The sequence below is a fragment of the Ziziphus jujuba genome, chromosome 9 (assembly GCF_031755915.1).
Source record: "Ziziphus jujuba cultivar Dongzao chromosome 9, ASM3175591v1".
Lineage (NCBI taxonomy): Eukaryota > Viridiplantae > Streptophyta > Magnoliopsida > Rosales > Rhamnaceae > Ziziphus > Ziziphus jujuba.
The window spans coordinates 29,732,291-29,749,371 of NC_083387.1; the positions used below are offsets into that span (position 1 = coordinate 29,732,291).

Consider the following 17,081-nt stretch of genomic DNA (forward strand, 5'->3'; position numbering starts at 1 on the left):
GCTTTCCACGACCTTACTTTGATTTCCAATTTTGTCGGGGGTGCCATCTGTAAATATGCGCCACCATGAGTCATGACCGCACGGGTTTTTGTAAATCGGGTCGGATCAAATGGATAACAAGGACAACCCGAATTCACCTCCACGTATTGCTTTATTCTTTTGTCAGTATCTACGTCTGAGCTCTGAAGCTTGGAGGAGCTGGTTTGGAGTACTGGGTTGGGATCTAATACAGTATAGAGGTGGATAGTATTTTAGCACTGGGAGAGTCTGAGACCAAGGAAAATGAAACATGGCGGATCAAGACGGAGACGGATTTCGATACCCGCGACGATCTTGGTGGGTTGCGCGGTGTTTGGAACAATGGGATTGTTAATTCTCAGTGTAAGAGATGTTGATTCACCGACAATTCCTACTATTCCTCTGAAGCAAATCCACATACAAGAATCGGATTCCAGCGTTGAAAACGATAATTTCGATGACGGCTCTGAGATTGGGAAGAGGAATGAGGCCAAGGCTGGAAGTGGAAGTGGAAGTGGAAGTGGAAGTGGGACAACGAAGAAAGGGTCGCGTTTGTGTGCAACGGTGGAGCAGATGGGAGAAGATTTCAAGTCAACGTTTTGGAACGAAAGTCTTAGAGTGAGAGAGATCATTCGCCAGCATTTCGCTTTGAATGGTAATTTTTTTTTTTTTCTCCATTTCTGCTTGAGAAAAACAATGTTTCTTAGCTGTAATGGTAGTGAATAATATATGCAACTCTGATGAGAATAAAAGCATTTGGTAATTGTAGGCCGTTTAGTGTTTTCTTTTTCAAAGGTTGGTCAAATTTACATGTCCGTGTTTTTGGTATAGTCGTACTACCAATGAAAGTTCTGAAAATTCTAGGTAAAGCTTGAATTTGATAAGTGAAAAAATTGGAAGCGTTCTCAAAAACTTGTAACTGAATGTTTGATCTTGCTTTAGACTTTAGAGTGTGTAAAGCTTGAAAAGTTGTCTATGAGTTGGAGTTTCTAATGGGTTGTTTGAAACTTCGTGTTAGGACCAACTCATATATCCTAAGAGGGAATTCAAGTATCTCAAAGCAGAGATTGCTTCTCTTACACCAACTGATATTATCTTGTTGATGTATTTTTAATGGGCTTATATAGGTTTCAAACCTTTAGCAATCAGCATATATAAGGGGGCACATATTTCTTTCTAGGGATATGTTGATTGCTTTGGGTTGAGAACATAGAAGGCCTTGATACTGATTAACCACCTACTCATTTTCATGTCTTTCTCTGTACGCATGCTTTTATACAAAACACTTCCGATTGTTACTGACCCAGTAACACGTATTTAGTGTTTAATTCAATGTATGTGTTTTAGTTTGTTACCATGCATTCATAACATGGCTAGTCGTGCTGGAATTAAGCTGATTATATTGTTATCTATAAATGTTTGGACGTTGTACATTTAGGCAGCACCTTTGCAGTTAGATAATTCTTGATTTTTCTTTAGGTGCTTCAAGAATCCGAGATCTCCCTCCGGAGCAGTTCTGTTGGCATGGCTTTGTCTTGGGAAAAGCATCAGAGGCAGGTTTCGGGAATGAAATGTACAAGATTTTAAGTGCTGCAGCATTGAGTATAATGTTAAACCGGTCCCTGATCATTGGGCAAACCAGGCATATTGGTTCTTTCTCAATCATTTCTCTTTTATGTTTATAATTATTTACATCCAGTAAAGTACCCGAACTATTAGCTCTGCCATGAAAATGAAGTTAAACAATGTCTCATTTTAAAGTTTTTTGACATATACATTAATGCAGTCTAAGCACCTAAGATACTTGTTTACGTTGCACTTTATGTGGTTTGTATGGACAGGAAGGCAAGGATGCCTGAAAAGGCACTTGCATATATTGTCTAAAAATTTTTTGGTTTAGCCTGATAGAACCATGTAGATTAGAGACATGAACATTGCATGAACTTTCAAACTGTTGGATTTTTTCTCCTGTGCTGATTTTTGCTTCTAACTTATTCCAGAGGCAAATTTCCCTTTGGCGATTATATTTCTTATTCGAATGAGGCATTTACCTTGAAAGAAATTAAGCATCTATGGAGACACAATAAATGTGAGAAGATGTATGGGAGGCATCTTCTTATAAGGACTGATGATTTTGAGAAGCCAGTCAAAACAAATGTCCTTTGTAGCAACTGGAGAGTATGGAAGCAACCCATTATATGGTAAAGGAAAATTTTGATTTAAGCTTTTACTCATTAACAAGCTTCATTGCATGGCAATAACCACTCTACTGCAGGTTCCAAGGTACGAATGATGCTGTGGCGGTTCAATTTTTTTTGAAAAATATACATTCTGAGATGAGGAATGCTGCTTTTGATTTATTTGGAAAGCCAGAGTTTCTTAAATCTCGACCAAATATATTTGGGGAATTGATGAGGGTTCTCATTTCTCCTTCAAAAGATGTGGAAGAAGCTGTTAATTGGGTTCTTGGCAGTGGAGATGATCCTGATATAACATTGCATATGCGGATGCTTATGAACAAGTATTGTGAAAATATATTTATTTTCTTTTTTGTTACATATAATCTTGCTTAGGAAGACGTTTATTAAGGCCAGTTAGGATTGGCGATATAATGGACTTATTGCTTTATGGTAATATATTATATTCCATTCAATTAATTTAACTAGCGGGATTAATATAATGTTTTAGCAGAGACGTTATGAGGTAATTGTAGCTTATATTTTATGAAGTGAAAGTATTGTTTTTATTATTATTATTAGTCTCTGGTAAATTTTCCTTCTGTTGATTTTCAATGAGGTCCAAGGAAATAAAATTATATTTTTTTAGTTATATATTCTATTATGATGCTCAAGGAAGGGTATGAGTATATTGTAGTTTCCTTAAAAAGTTAGGGGAGGAGTACAGATGCTTCCACGGTCATTGATGGAGAGCAAAGCATCAAAGTTGATTCACAAATCACACCTATTTTTGAATATGAGCTTGTATATATAGAGCTTCAACACATGCCACATGTGCGAAAGATAATACAAAATGTCTGGTATTTACTTGAATGGTATGACTTGAAGCAATTAATGATTGAGGTTGTTGCCTTCTATATTTCAGGTCTGTGAGAGCTGTACAGGCAGCATTGAGCTGTATCAGGAAAGCCACACATGATCTTAACAAAGCCTCTAAACCTAGGGTGGTCTTAGTTTCGGATACTCCTTCTCTTGTAAAAAGCATTACACATAATATCAGTAAATTTGCTGAGGTAAATCAAAGTGAAGTGCTAATCAATACTCAATAGAAATTATCACTCTTTGACAGTCATACACCTAATATATGTCCTCTTTAGAGGATGCTTACCACAGAACTTGATATAATCTCACTAACTATTTTTTGTTTCCATACTCTTAGGACTAAATGTTTCCTTTGATCTTTGTTGATTTGAGCTAGTAGAGTTCTACTGTGCATTGTACAACTATTAAACTGTGTGACCTTTGGTTCTAATTGGCTTGGTTTCAGGTTATTCATTTTGATTATGGAATGTTTGAAGGAAATATAACTACTGTTAATGGATTAAAGAGTCTAGAATTTAGAGCTAAGGACTGGGGGCCAGCACCTAGATGGGTTGCCTTCGTGGACTTCTTTCTTGCATCGCGGGCAAAACATGCTGTTGTCTCTGGGGCTCATAGACGTGTTGGAACTACCTATGCTCAGTTAATTGCTGCCCTGGCTGCTGCACGCAATCTAGGTACTTCTGGGCCATCCAATATTGACATTTTAAGGATTTAATTCTTGTATCAAGTCCAAATTACTTGTTAAAAATTTTGCACAGAATCTTACAAATTTCTTATATCTCTCAGGGGATAATTCAGCTGGTTCTAGTTTCACTTTTTTAAGCAGCTTCCAAAATAATTTGTTGAGAGAAGGTTTAAGATTTCAAATTGGTTGGGGACATGTCTGGAACAGATTTGCAGGTCCCTTGAGTTGCCATAACCAACGTAACCAATGTGCCTTCACACCACTTCTACCTCCAGCTTGGTGGGATGGACTCTGGCAATCTCCGCTTCAACGCGACATTAATCGGTTGGAACAGTATGGGGTTCAACTAACTGGTTTTGGTACAACTGATGAAATTCATCTTCAGTCTTTCTGTAGTTCGAGGAAATATATTGTGAAAACTATTCCAATACCATTATAATATAAGTTTTCTCTTTGATTTTTTGGGACATAGAATACCAGTTATAACAGTTTTGCATAGTAACTGCATTTCATTCATTTTTTGTTGCCATAATGACCGTATATGCTTTGATAGAATTGTCAAGTTTCCCTCTGTTCCTCTTCAGCGAATCCAAGTGCTTAATATTATGATATTGAAGCAGAGTGCAATTTATCTTCTCTCGATCGCCACAGATTTGCTTAGCCATGAATAAGCTGCTTTTATTAAAATTTCTTTTTTGATATGAATAATTTGTATGAAATGTGAGCATATTTTAATAATGTGGTTAATCAAAAAAAAAAAAAATGTGGTTAATGCGGGAAACATTTCTTTTTTTCTTTTTTGAAAGGAAAATAGTTATATTTTACAATAATTTGTCACATAGTAGGGGAAAACGTATAACCTCAAAGAAAATCAATGAGTTAAGTAACCTCCAATCTACAAAATACGAATGATACCACTATATGAGGAATCTATATATATATATATATATAAAGAATAAATTATTAAAAGTTCATTAAAAGTATTTAGTAAATAGTTACAAAATTAAATAAAAAAGAAATGGCTTAGAAAATTTAATAACTATATGTTATTCCAAATTTTCCTTTTGGACCAACGTGTTAGTAATTTAATTAATTAATGCAGCTACAGATATATAAAATTCCTCGTAAGTTTTTAGGGTATAATTCCAAAGGAGTTTTGTACATTTTGTCTATAATGACTGGAAATCTTTTTTCTGCTGCAAAGAAAACAAAACAAAAAAAAAAAAGAAAAAGAAAAAAAGAAAAAAAATTGTAAATATATTTTTTTTAATCATTATTTTGGGACATAGTAATATGTTATAGTTAATCTGCTTCATCTAATAACAATTATTTGTTTGACTAAAATATCTTATAATTATTTATTTACTTACAAGTCAAGTCAATTTAGTTACATCTTGGCATTTATAACTTTTTTTCATTTTGTTTCGCAATTTTTTTTAGAAAAATAATTAACATAAAAAATTATTATTATTTTTTTATTTTATTTTTCAAAAAAAAATGCACAGTATTATGATATTTTACGTCCCTGAAGGACTGCGCTGAAGGCGGAGTAGAGCTGGTGGGTTAAATTAAAAATATATATATTTATTGGGAAATAAAAAAAATTAATTATTAATAATACAAATAAAATAATAATAATAAAGAATTATAATTATTATTTACGTATGACGTCATAATAAAAATATTTGGAGTAGTTATAATTGTATAACTATAAAGCAGTCTCACAGTGTGAGTTTGGGTCATTATGTTTTTAATTTGTTTGTTTGTTTGTTGAGAAATTCCGCGTTGAAATTCATTTTTTCATGAGCTGGTGTTTGGTGTGGGTACCCACTGAACCCCCACACTGAAAACAATTTTCTTTTTTTTCTTTTTTCTTTTTCTCTTTCTTTGTTAATAAGTTTTCTAGGAAAAAAAAAAATTACATAAATAAACCGTATCTTTTTTCTTTTCTTTTTTTCGGTTAAAATTGAAAATTGATTTTGCATGCAAAAAAAAAGAAACCGAAAAAGAGAAAATGGGCTTTTGTTGTCCATGTTTCGGTCCAAGGAAAGAGAAGAAGAAGCTGAAGAGCGACTCTGATGAAGAAGGAGATAGCCGGAACAAATGCATGGCTTCTTTGGAATTACAACAACAACAACAGCAGCGTCCAATTGTTCCTGCTCATCCTCATCATCCATCAACATCTCCATCATCTTCTTCTGCTGGTCAGTCTAATCTGCATTGCATTTCCTTCTTTCTTTCTTCCTTTCTATCCTGATATTGATATATAAATATATATGTATGTATGTACATGTTCTTCTTCTCTATGTTTCTTTTGCATTTCTTGTATAATTTTTTGTTGGGTTCTTGAATTTATTTTACGTGGGGTTTTGCTTCTTTTGTCAATGTTATGATGAATTCTCTTCAATGTTCGTTTTTAATTTCCCGGTTGAGATTATATACTTTCAAATATTGCATTGTATTCTATTTCTTGGCGCTTTGTATTGCCACTGGATGTTTCTTATAATTTAACGAATTTCTTTCTATTTTTGGAGTTTTGATAGTTTTTGAGTATTGAGCTCGCAGTAGCGATCATAACTATAAATAGGGTGTTCTCGTTTTATACATGAAACCACAAAAAACAAAACACTTTGGGTGAAAATCTTGAAAAATTTGGCTTCTGCTCTGTAGTTTCGGTTAAGAACACCATAAAAAATGGAATGGCATAATTGGGTGAAAAGTAAATTCTTGAAATTGACGCTTTTGAGTTTTCCATTTTTAATTAGGCCGTCTTTACTTAAGAAATATCTTTTCTTATGATATTTCTCTCCGAGTTGATCAAAAGCTCAATTATATAATCGTTGCAATTGTTGTTAGGAAGATAAACCATCATAATGGATATGAAAATCCTTTTTAATATTCTGCTTGAACTAATATTAACTAATTCAAATATAATGGAATATTTGCTCTGTCATCTGGCTCCTATATTACATGGATTAGGCATTATCCATTAAAATTTATCACAGAGAATTGTGGCTCATGTGCCTACAGAATCAGGTGAATTCTAGAACTTATTGGGCTTTTCAGAAGCATGTCTATTGAACTTCTTATAAAGAAAATGTCATGTGATTAATTATTTCCTTTCATTGGTGATACTTGTTCAGCAAATATGTTTATGTTTATGGAAAATTTGTTGATATTATTATGGAAAATATATCTATAATGAAGATAGCTACAAAAGCGGTCATTTCTTTTGACTTTGGCCTAAAGTTGTTTCTTAAATGTGAAAATCAAATGGCTTAAATATTTAATTTTGAAACAATGGATTTTAATTTCTTCTTTGCTGGGCATTTTGAATGAGAATCTGTTTATTTGACAACCACACACTTCATTGTTTTTGGATTTAGATGTTCTGAACATGTAAACTCAACTCGACACGATATAGCTAGCTGTTTACCTATACTTTAATACTTCGGCTTGTTTAATCAAATCTTCAGTAGATAATGAACTTTGTTCAATCATCAGCTCCACAAGTTCAGCCTGGTAACAATGCTCAAACATTCACTTATCGTGAGCTTGCAATTGCAACCAATAACTTTAGGCAAGACTCCTTTATTGGGGAAGGTGGATTTGGAGTTGTACACAAAGGGAAATTGGAAAGCACTGGTCAGGTAATTATAAAATACAGACTTCTTTTCACCTTATTCTTAAACAAATTGGCTACATATTTCTCGTATCAATTTTACTTTCATAAGTAAAAACGGTGGCCTCTTAGCAGGTAGTAGCTGTTAAACAACTTGATAAGACAGGACTCCAAGGAGAAAAGGAGTTTCTGGTGGAGGTTCTCATGCTTTGTCTTCTGCACCATCCTAACCTTGTCCAATTGATTGGTTACTGTGCTGAAGGGGATCAACGTCTTCTTGTTTATGAATACATGTCCCTCGGCTCCTTGTCAGATCGTCTCCATCGTAATATTCTTAATTGCATTAACTCTTTTTCTTTTTTCTTTTTTCTTTTTTTTTGATATATAATTCCTCACATGACTTGTTTCTTCATATGTATCCTTTGTTTACTTTTTTCAGACATATAATTCCTTTTGATCACTACAAAGTTAGCCATAAAATTTTAAAACAGAGTTTTCAAGAACTTTATTGTGCCTTTTGGTTATAATCATAACAAGAAAATGGAATTTCTCATTTAGAACTTTCAAAGTCCATAGTATTGTTTTTGTTTACCATGCGCCAAGGGAAGTTATGGTTAAGGGAGAGGAACTTAGCCTATTCTTGTAGTGAAAATGGATTGCAATTTTTTTTTTTTTTGGCTTGGTTATTTTGCAGCGGATAATCTTCTCATGAGATTTTAATTAGGAAAGGTACGAGTTTTCTAAGTCAGAGATGATTGACCAGAATGAAGTTCAAATTTGTTTGGTAGTGTACATTATTTTCTTGGCTGTTCTAGTGACTCAAAAGAATATAATTACTGGGACTTGGCTCCACTATGTGTAGTAAATCTACCTTCTAAATGTCTGGAAAAGTTGAATTTGCTAACTTTAGCTCTGCATGGAATGTTTTACATTTGTATCATTGTCTAAGCAAAGATAAGAATATTGTTTCACTTAGTGGATAAGATATACCTAAAGCACACAAAGATGCAACCTAAGCTTTGTTACCATTTTAAGTTACCATAAATGCCAAAAACTTAAGCTATGATGAAGCTAGCCCAACCGTTATATAATTTGTATTCCATTATGTGTATTTGGTTGCTGATCTTCTTAACCATAAATAAGTTCCTAGTGATGATCTTATCTTTGTCGTTTTGTTGTGCAGAGCGTAAACGTGATATGGAGCCACTTGATTGGAACACTAGGATGAAGATAGCAGCAGGTGCAGCCAGAGGATTGGCATATCTCCACCACGAAGCAGAACCGGCTGTCATATACAGAGATTTGAAATCATCAAACATACTATTGGGTGATGGTTTCCACCCAAAACTTTCTGACTTTGGGCTTGCTAAATTTGGTCCTACAGGAGATAGTTCGCATGTCACAACCAGGGTCATGGGTACCTACGGTTACTGTGCACCTGAATATGCTATAAGTGGAAGATTGACAATAAAGTCTGACATTTACAGTTATGGAGTAGTCTTGCTGGAGTTGGTTACTGGACGCAGAGCAATCGATGATATTGATGGTCAAGAAAGGCGGCTTGTTGAGTGGGTAATTCTCTTCACACCATCTTAGTTCTCTCATTAGTGTGCCAGTATGTTATTTCTAAATAGGTTCTCAAAGAAAATGTCTTTTTCCAAAGTAAGATTTTTTTTTTTTTTTTTAAGTAAATATCTTGGTAGAATCTATCCGGCATATGATGAATAAGCTTCTAGTTTTGTCAATTTTTGGCTGTGACCATCATATTCAGTTGCTAGTTGATCTTTGTACTTTGAGGAACTGTTTTATGATCTTCCTGCATCATTGTACCTAGTATGTCATAGAGAACTTTATCAAATTAAATGAAAAAATGTGTAAAAAAAATGGTTTTGACAGAAACTACCTTGGAGGTTGTCCATATGTATAGCTTAACATGGGAAGGGATTTAGCTAAAAATTTTGACATCGACCATTGTTCTTTTTCTGAATTGAAGTTAATCTGATTATATCTTTATTGCCTGTCTTTGTAGGCAATTTCCTTTGTAAAAGACCGAAAGAGATGGGTGCAGATGGCTGATCCACATTTGAGAGGTCAGTTCCCAAAATCTATGTTGAAGAAGGTCATAGAATTGGCTTTCATGTGCCTTCGAGAAGATGCCAAATCCCGTCCTACTATGCTCGAAGTGATTCCTGCTATGGATTTCATCACATCTCGTCCATACAACCATGATGAAGCCAAAATGGAAGATACAAGAGATTCAGCAGATAACTCCCCGAAAGAGACGACAAGGATGTTAAACAAGGACTTAAACAGAGAGCGAGCTGTGGCTGAGGCAATGAAGTGGGGAGAGAGTTGGAGAGAAAAACGTAAACAGACTGCAGATGATACTCCCTGAATTTAGATGACTTGAATGAATAGATGACTAACAGTACAGCAGAACAATGCCTGACTTGTTTCTTTACACCATGTTGATATTGTCAATGTACAGAAAATTTTGCAGTTAAAAATGATTTGTAACACTTTAGTTCCTAAGGGGGATAACAGAAAGTTGTCTCGTCCATGGAATCCTATCCTTTGCCTTAAGAAGAACAAATGGCAAATGGGCTTAGCCATATTGTAGATATTGTGCTCCAATAGCAGGTTCATTCATTGTGGATATATAGTTTTTGATGTGTTAACACTTTTTTGTTCCTTAGGGGGATAAGAGAGAGCTGTATAGTCCGTCCATGGAATCCTGTCCTTTGCCTTTAGAAGAACAAATGGCAATTGGGTTTAGCTCATATTGTAAATATTGTCCGCCAATGGCAGGTTCATTCATTGTGGATAAATGGTTTTGAGCATAGATTCATTCATTGTGGATGTATAGTTTTGATGAAAGAATTACATGAAATGATTGTTTTATGGAAATGGCAGGGAAGCATCTTGAAGAAATGAAAGTCACAATTGAAATTGATTTGAAGCAATTCATCTATGTAACAGATAAATTTCAATTTTATACCAAAATTAAGAAAAATTGGCAAAGATGAATGTAGCCTTAAAGCAATGCTCTTGTTCTTCTCACAAATGCACATGGTTCTACAAGATTAAACTCACCATCCCAACTCCAAAGTATATGGTAAAATTCACTGAACCCTCAACCATCTTATACCCAAAACAATAACAAATAGTTGAAAGGATTTTTTAAGTACCATTTCTTTATTGCATATATGTGAGTTGTGTTACTTCTTGTGTATACGAAGCCAAGAGATACCCCCTTTATGATGATTGTAATTTTGGGAGTACCAAAGCCAATTGGCCCTTTTTTCTAGCCACATATGGATGATTTAACAAATGGTCTCGGGGGGAGAATTACTTAGAGAGATCCACGTGAGTGGGAGATTGAGCCTCTCGAATCTGTATAACTTAAAACATAATGCTGTGTCAAAAACCTAACAAAATCATCCATTGTCGTCCAGCGGTTAGGATGTCTGGCTTTCACCCAGGAGACCCGGGTTCGATTCCCGGCAATGGAAAGTTCGTTTTTTCGAAAAATAGAAATGTAATATGAAAAACATATTTTAAAAGGTCCCACCGGGAGTCGAACCCAGGTCGCTGGATTCAAAGTCCAGAGTGCTAACCACTACACCATGGAACCCTGTGCTGGATTCTATAAATTCTTTATAATCTGAGGTTATATACTAATAAATTGTTTTACAAAGTTCTACAAATACGATAGAATAATCTGATTTACCTGTCTCGGATTTTGTCCGTAAATTGGTTACCAACTTTAGTGAAAAAAAAAAAAAAAAAAAAAAAGGATAGGTGGGCATACATACACATGGACACCACAAAGCCCAATGTCCAAAAAATGTATTAAGTTATATAGATGGCATCATGGGAGTTTTCTGTTAAAAAAAAAGTATATGGCATCATGGGAGTTTTCTTGTAAAAAAATAAAAAGTATAAGGTAGAGGGCGTCATCATAGCTGTTCACTTTTGTATGCTTTTGGCTCTCACATTTTGGAATATTGGGATTGTTTATTTTTACTAATCCTTTTTCAACACCCCTAAAAAAAAAAAAAAAAAAAAAAAAAAGGAAAATTCCTTAACCAATCTAATTAACTTACACAACTTTTTTATTGGATGCCATTTAATTCCTTGCTATATTTTCATTTGTTGTTGTGGTACATCTGCCTAACTTAACATTCTCTATATAAAGGAAAGAGAAAATTTTCTAAATATGCGCAAAGAAATGTTGTAACAAAATATCATATACCCATATCTTTTCTAACATAATTCAACAAAACCATAAAAAAAAAAATCCCATATATGGCCAGATATTCTATAGTGCTACAAGATTTAGTTAGAACTTGGAAAGTTTGGAATTTGTTTGTTTTGGATGTTTTGATGAAGAATCATAAATTAAAGTTCAACGATTTCCCTCATTTATTTATTTATTTTTCACAATTTTCAATCTGCAGAAAAGTATCAGAAAGTGATTTATGATGCAAGAAAAGAAGAAAACATTTTGAAGCATGAGATAAATAGAAGAGGAGGATATTGTGGTAATTTTGAAGAATGAAATGAAGAATGAAGAGATGGACTCGAGGACTGGGATGTGGTGGGCCACGTAGACAAATACAGACTTACACATCCATCTGTTGGGCTACTCTGTGAGCTCATCCCCACACTAACCGGTCCGTCTCACTCTATATATCCAATCAAATTCTGCCACATCACCTCATCCTCCCTGTAAAGCACAGACACCAAACAGTAACACCTTTGTATCTCTTTCTCAAAAAACCAAAGCCAAAGCCAAAGCCAAAGCCAAAGCTTCAAAGAAGAAAACCCTTTTGCCCTCCGCCCCAACCACCGCCGAACCAGTTGGGTTATCCGATTCCGACCCAATATTCTTCTCGGGTTCCAAACACCAAACCCTAGCTGAGAAACCAGAAGAACAGAGAAAAAAGAGAGTGGCTTTGAGTTTCAGCTCGTACTTTTTGTTTCTTAATTTTCTTTTAATGTTTTTTCACCCCCAGATATGATTAGGGGTCATTTTTAGAATTTCTTTGAATCTAAGGGTTTAAATTTGAGCTTGGAGTGGTAGATTCGGAGGGGTTTTTGTGTTTCTGAGAGAGAAATACACGGATAAGAGATGTATGTGGTTCCTCCACCTCAGCGATCCGATCCGGCTTCGGGATCCGGTGCCGGTTCTAAGGATTTGCGGGTTTACCAAGCATGGAAAGGAAGCAATGTGAGTCTGGATTTTTCACTTCTTGGGTTTTTTTGGCTTTTTTCCCCGTAATTAGTTAAATATTTGAGCGCATCATGTTTAAAAGTTTGAAACATTTTTGGTGTCATTTTGGCATTGTTATGTAAATTTTGAAACTTTTTTGGATGTATTCAGGGTTTAAGGTTTCCATGCCATAATTACGATTTTTTTTTTTTTTTTTTGGTTGTTGTTGTTGTTTTGATTAGTATTTACGAAGAATTTGAATAGCTGAGCTCCCATTCTGGTTAATGTAGTTGCCTATGATTTGAATTATTCAGACTCTGTGAAACTTTAGTCATAGTCAAATCATTGAGATTTATTTAGCTCCTGTAGAAAGTTTTGAATATGATATGTATGAGAGTATGTTCAATTAATGAAAAGTATTAGGAATCCACGTATTGGTGGTTCTTATTTCATCCCGTATGAAGGAATTTGTTAGATTTTTGGCAAATCGGTATCTTTTACCAAGCATTGACAAGTTTATGTGTGTGTGTGTGTGTGTTCTGCGTCTGGTTGCGCAAGAATTAATCTTTTATTTTGTTGAACCGCTTGTACTATCCATATGTATGTTGGAATGTTTCCTTGTACGTGTTTAAGCCAACCACCAAATAAAAGTTACAAGTGCTTTCTTATAAGGAAGATTGTTGAAAATTGTCCCAGTGGATGTATTGAATTTCAACCCCTCTGTCATGATATAAAACAAACCAATAAAATAATAATAATAATAATAATAATAATAATAATACGTAAATAAAAAAATGAAAAAAAATAAAGGAAGTGATTTTGTGGATGCCATATATCAAACTAACTTCATCTACAACCGCCCAACCTCACATGTCACTTACTTTTCTTCACTTGTTGATTTTCTTCTTCTTATTTCTCTTCTCTCTCTGTCTCTGTCAGACTCTTTCTCTCTCTCAAACATTTGTTGAAATGTGGAACCATAGACTTTAATTATACTTCTTCAAAGATTGTACATATGACACTCTTGTGATTTTTCGGAACTCTTATATGTCTTGTTTCTCTTTTGCAGATATTTTTCTTTGATGGAATGTTTATATTTGGCCCAGATGTGAGATCGCTGGGCCTGACGATATTCCTTATTGTTGCTCCTGTCACAGTCTTCTGCATCTTTGTAGCCAGAAAACTAATGGATGATTTTTCTCATCATTGGGGAATATCAATAATGGTTGCTGTAGTTGTATTCACAATTTATGTAAGCCTTTTCCATTGTTTTCCGATTGCTTATTCCTCTTGTATATTTTCCTACCTCATAAATTTTTGAATTGCCTTGGCTACATTGTTCTTTGTTATTATGATGCTTCATGGAGAAATTAGTTTGTATTCTAAATTCCATTTTTCTAATAATTTATATCATCGAAGATGAAGAGTGAAAGGATCTAAGACTGTTTGGCATGCTTGCATAATAAGATTGCAGAGTAAGGATATTGCTGCCATACTTTGCCGAATGGTAGTTATTGACTTTTCTTAAATCAATAAATTTATGGAATCTATACATCAGCGCCTTTCATCAATATTTATGTGTGGATGATAGTAACATCATTGTGCTCACCATATTATTAGCTTTAGTGATGCAAATTTTGCTCTAGAAGGAATTATATGGTAACTCCATATGGGTGGCAATGGCAATGAACCATGCCAAATTTTTCTTAGAGGAGATGTTTGTTATATATGTTGCCATCTCTCACTTGCACATTGTCGATTTATTGTTTTGGACTTTAGCTGCCTTCTGAACACAAATGAATGCTTGAAATCAATGTCATAACAACTTTTATAATTTGGTCCTTAATGTTACTTTTCAGGATTTAGTTCTTCTCCTTCTAACCTCTGGAAGAGATCCTGGTATAATTCCTCGCAATGCACACCCTCCAGAGCCAGAAGGCTATGATGGGAGTATAGATGTAGGGGATAGACAAACTCCTCAACAGCGCTTGCCTCGTATCAAGGAAGTAGAGGTCAATGGAATCATTGTCAAGATCAAGTATTGTGACACTTGTATGCTATATAGACCTCCTCGCTGCTCCCACTGTTCAATATGCAATAACTGTGTAGAACGATTTGACCACCACTGCCCGTGGGTTGGGCAGTGTATTGGGCTGGTAAGTGATCCTTTCTATAGAATGATGTCATATGTTTTCTGTATTACACATCCATACTGTATGTATTTATGTTTTGAGTATCTTATATATACATACAGAGTATGTCTGTATCCATGTACTTGTAGTAATAGAGAGATGTTCAACAGTGGCATATTTAATATATATTCATGGGTGGATGGATTCAATATTCTGGCAAATGGCTGGTTCTGGTCATTTTCTTGTATAACCATCATTTGTTTTCATTTGGAAGATAATTATATTGGCTGGCTCAAGCTTGATGAGCTTGAAAGAAATATTCATAAGTGGTTACCTTCCTAATTAGTAGATTTCATAGTAAACTGCAATTTAGAGCAGTATGCTCACTGTCACCGAGGAGACAAGGCTCATATGTTACATGGACTTAGGTCGGAATATTGATATGTAACTGTATACAGGTCTTGGATTTGCTTATTTTTAAAGATTTTTTCAAAATTTATTTGCATATTCCATTTGTCCTATAGGGTGTACGCCATGGTTATGCAGGGGGTCATGTAATCTATTGTCCTAGTCACCATTCTGAACTAAAGATTAAGCATAATTGTAAAGTAAAAAAATATTATAAAACTAGAATTTTAAAGCCATTATAATTGAAATGCATAAATCCTACATGTTGGCTTCATTTAATATATAGTGGGCATTGAATTTTCCTGTTATCAGCTGTTGCTTACATTAATAGAATGTTCTGACATACAAATTCCTGGATTTATGGTCATGTATCTGAATATGAACTAATGTTGTTGCAGCGAAATTATAGATTCTTCTTCATGTTCGTGTTCTCAACAACCCTTCTCTGTATATATGTTTTTGCATTCTGCTGGGTTTACATAAGGAGGATAATGGGATCAGAGCATATAAATATTTGGAAAGCAATGATTAAAACTCCAGCCTCCATTGTGCTGATAGTGTACACCTTCATAGCAATGTGGTTTGTTGGTGGCCTCACTGCTTTCCATTTATATCTAATTGGCACAAATCAGGTAAGAGACCAATTATCACCATGTTCAACTCTGGATCACGGTGTTTTATCTGAGTGAATCTTTTTTATTAGAAGCAGTTCAAAATTTCTACTTATATGCATTGCTTTTGCAGACGACATATGAGAATTTCCGATATCGATATGACGGGCGAGCCAACCCCTATAACAAAGGAGTGCTTCAGAACTTCAAAGAAATATTTTGCACAAGCATTCCTCCATCCAAAAACAATTTCAGGGCTATGGTTCCAAGGGAACCTGGAATGGCTCCTGCACGATCGGGGGGTGGAGGTTTTATGAGTCCGAATATGGGAAAAGCTGTGGAGGACATAGAAATGGGGAGGAAAACAGTATGGGGAGACATGGGTGCTGGGGTTGATAATTTTGAAGGGCAACTGAACAACAATGATCGTTTGAACATTAAGGATGGTGAACTGGGTGAGGTGTCCCCGGATATAAGGACTACAGTTGATGAGATAGGGGACCGTGCTGGAATGCATCCTAGGCGATCCAGCTGGGGAAGAAAAAGTGGAAGCTGGGAAATGTCGCCGGAAGTACTTGCTTTGGCAGCTAGGGTGGGAGAACCAAACCGTGTGGGCGGGAGCACCAGTGGCAGTTTGACGAATGAGAATCGAAATTCATAACCAAGATGACGAAGAGTGGCTGATGTGATGGAAAAAAGCATTTACGTAGGCGGCTGTGGAGTGGTTTTGGGGTTGGCCATTATTTGTGCTTGGTCGTTCAATTCCCACACGAATATGTTTCTGTGCAATATGGGGTGGTTAGCTTTGATTTGGCAGCGTGTGTGTAAGCCTGGATTTGGCCACTGCTTTTTAGGATGGAATGTGGAATGGTGTTTGTTGTATGAATGAGCTTTCTTCTGGCCTTTGATTTTTTTATTTGCTTCTTGTGGAATTAGTTAGCATCTAATTGTATTGCAAATTGACCATCTCTCTCGTTTTGAAAAAAGAGGGGAGAAAAAAAAAAAAAAAAAGGAAAAGTAAGACAATTAATTACATTAAGATAAAAGAGTGAAATTAGATTTCCAAAATCAAAATTAAAAAAAAAAAAAAGAGGATCAGAGCATCTGTTTTAAGTGAGGCTTTACATAAAAACACAAGACACTCTTCAGGGTAACTCTATTTGTGCCTTATTGCATTGCTGGTGTAACTATTTTTTTTCTCTTTGTGTATTGACATAAAAATAAAAAAAGAAAAAGAGAAAAGTCTGAATTAAGAAAAAGTAAATTGTCGTATACAAGAAAGCATTCTTCTCGCTTACAAGTGGCGCTGGATTCTGTGTTTGGTTTAGTGA

The 17,081-nt window shown here is 35.0% G+C and overlaps 3 protein-coding genes and 2 non-coding genes across 5 annotated transcripts; 4 read left to right on the forward strand and 1 right to left on the reverse strand.

Annotated features, from left to right (window-relative positions):
• Positions 1-267: 267 nt before the first annotated feature.
• On the forward strand, positions 268-4,236 carry LOC107428044 (uncharacterized). Its single transcript, XM_016038498.4, has 7 exons — positions 268-673; positions 1,498-1,660; positions 2,019-2,219; positions 2,294-2,539; positions 3,121-3,268; positions 3,523-3,751; positions 3,864-4,236. The coding sequence occupies exons 1-7, from the start codon at positions 283-285 to the stop codon at positions 4,199-4,201; spliced, it is 1,716 nt and encodes a 571-aa protein (XP_015893984.3). The 5' UTR covers positions 268-282; the 3' UTR covers positions 4,202-4,236.
• A 1,437-nt stretch (positions 4,237-5,673) lies between these two features.
• On the forward strand, positions 5,674-10,062 carry LOC107428019 (serine/threonine-protein kinase PBS1). The gene is made up of 5 exons (XM_048481105.2): positions 5,674-5,966; positions 7,267-7,412; positions 7,517-7,709; positions 8,568-8,956; positions 9,414-10,062. Exons 1-5 carry the CDS (start codon positions 5,777-5,779, stop codon positions 9,777-9,779), a joined length of 1,284 nt encoding a protein of 427 aa, XP_048337062.2. The 5' UTR covers positions 5,674-5,776; the 3' UTR covers positions 9,780-10,062.
• A 762-nt stretch (positions 10,063-10,824) lies between these two features.
• On the forward strand, positions 10,825-10,896 carry TRNAE-UUC (transfer RNA glutamic acid (anticodon UUC)). Its single transcript has one exon. It is a non-coding gene; the product is annotated as a tRNA-Glu (tRNA).
• A 50-nt stretch (positions 10,897-10,946) lies between these two features.
• Positions 10,947-11,018, reverse strand: TRNAQ-UUG (transfer RNA glutamine (anticodon UUG)). Its single transcript has one exon. It is a non-coding gene; the product is annotated as a tRNA-Gln (tRNA).
• Positions 11,019-12,124: 1,106 nt separating this feature from the next.
• LOC107428041 (probable protein S-acyltransferase 7) lies at positions 12,125-16,666 on the forward strand. The gene is made up of 5 exons (XM_016038494.4): positions 12,125-12,617; positions 13,669-13,851; positions 14,459-14,755; positions 15,538-15,771; positions 15,884-16,666. The coding sequence occupies exons 1-5, from the start codon at positions 12,519-12,521 to the stop codon at positions 16,409-16,411; spliced, it is 1,341 nt and encodes a 446-aa protein (XP_015893980.2). The 5' UTR covers positions 12,125-12,518; the 3' UTR covers positions 16,412-16,666.
• Positions 16,667-17,081: the final 415 nt, after the last annotated feature.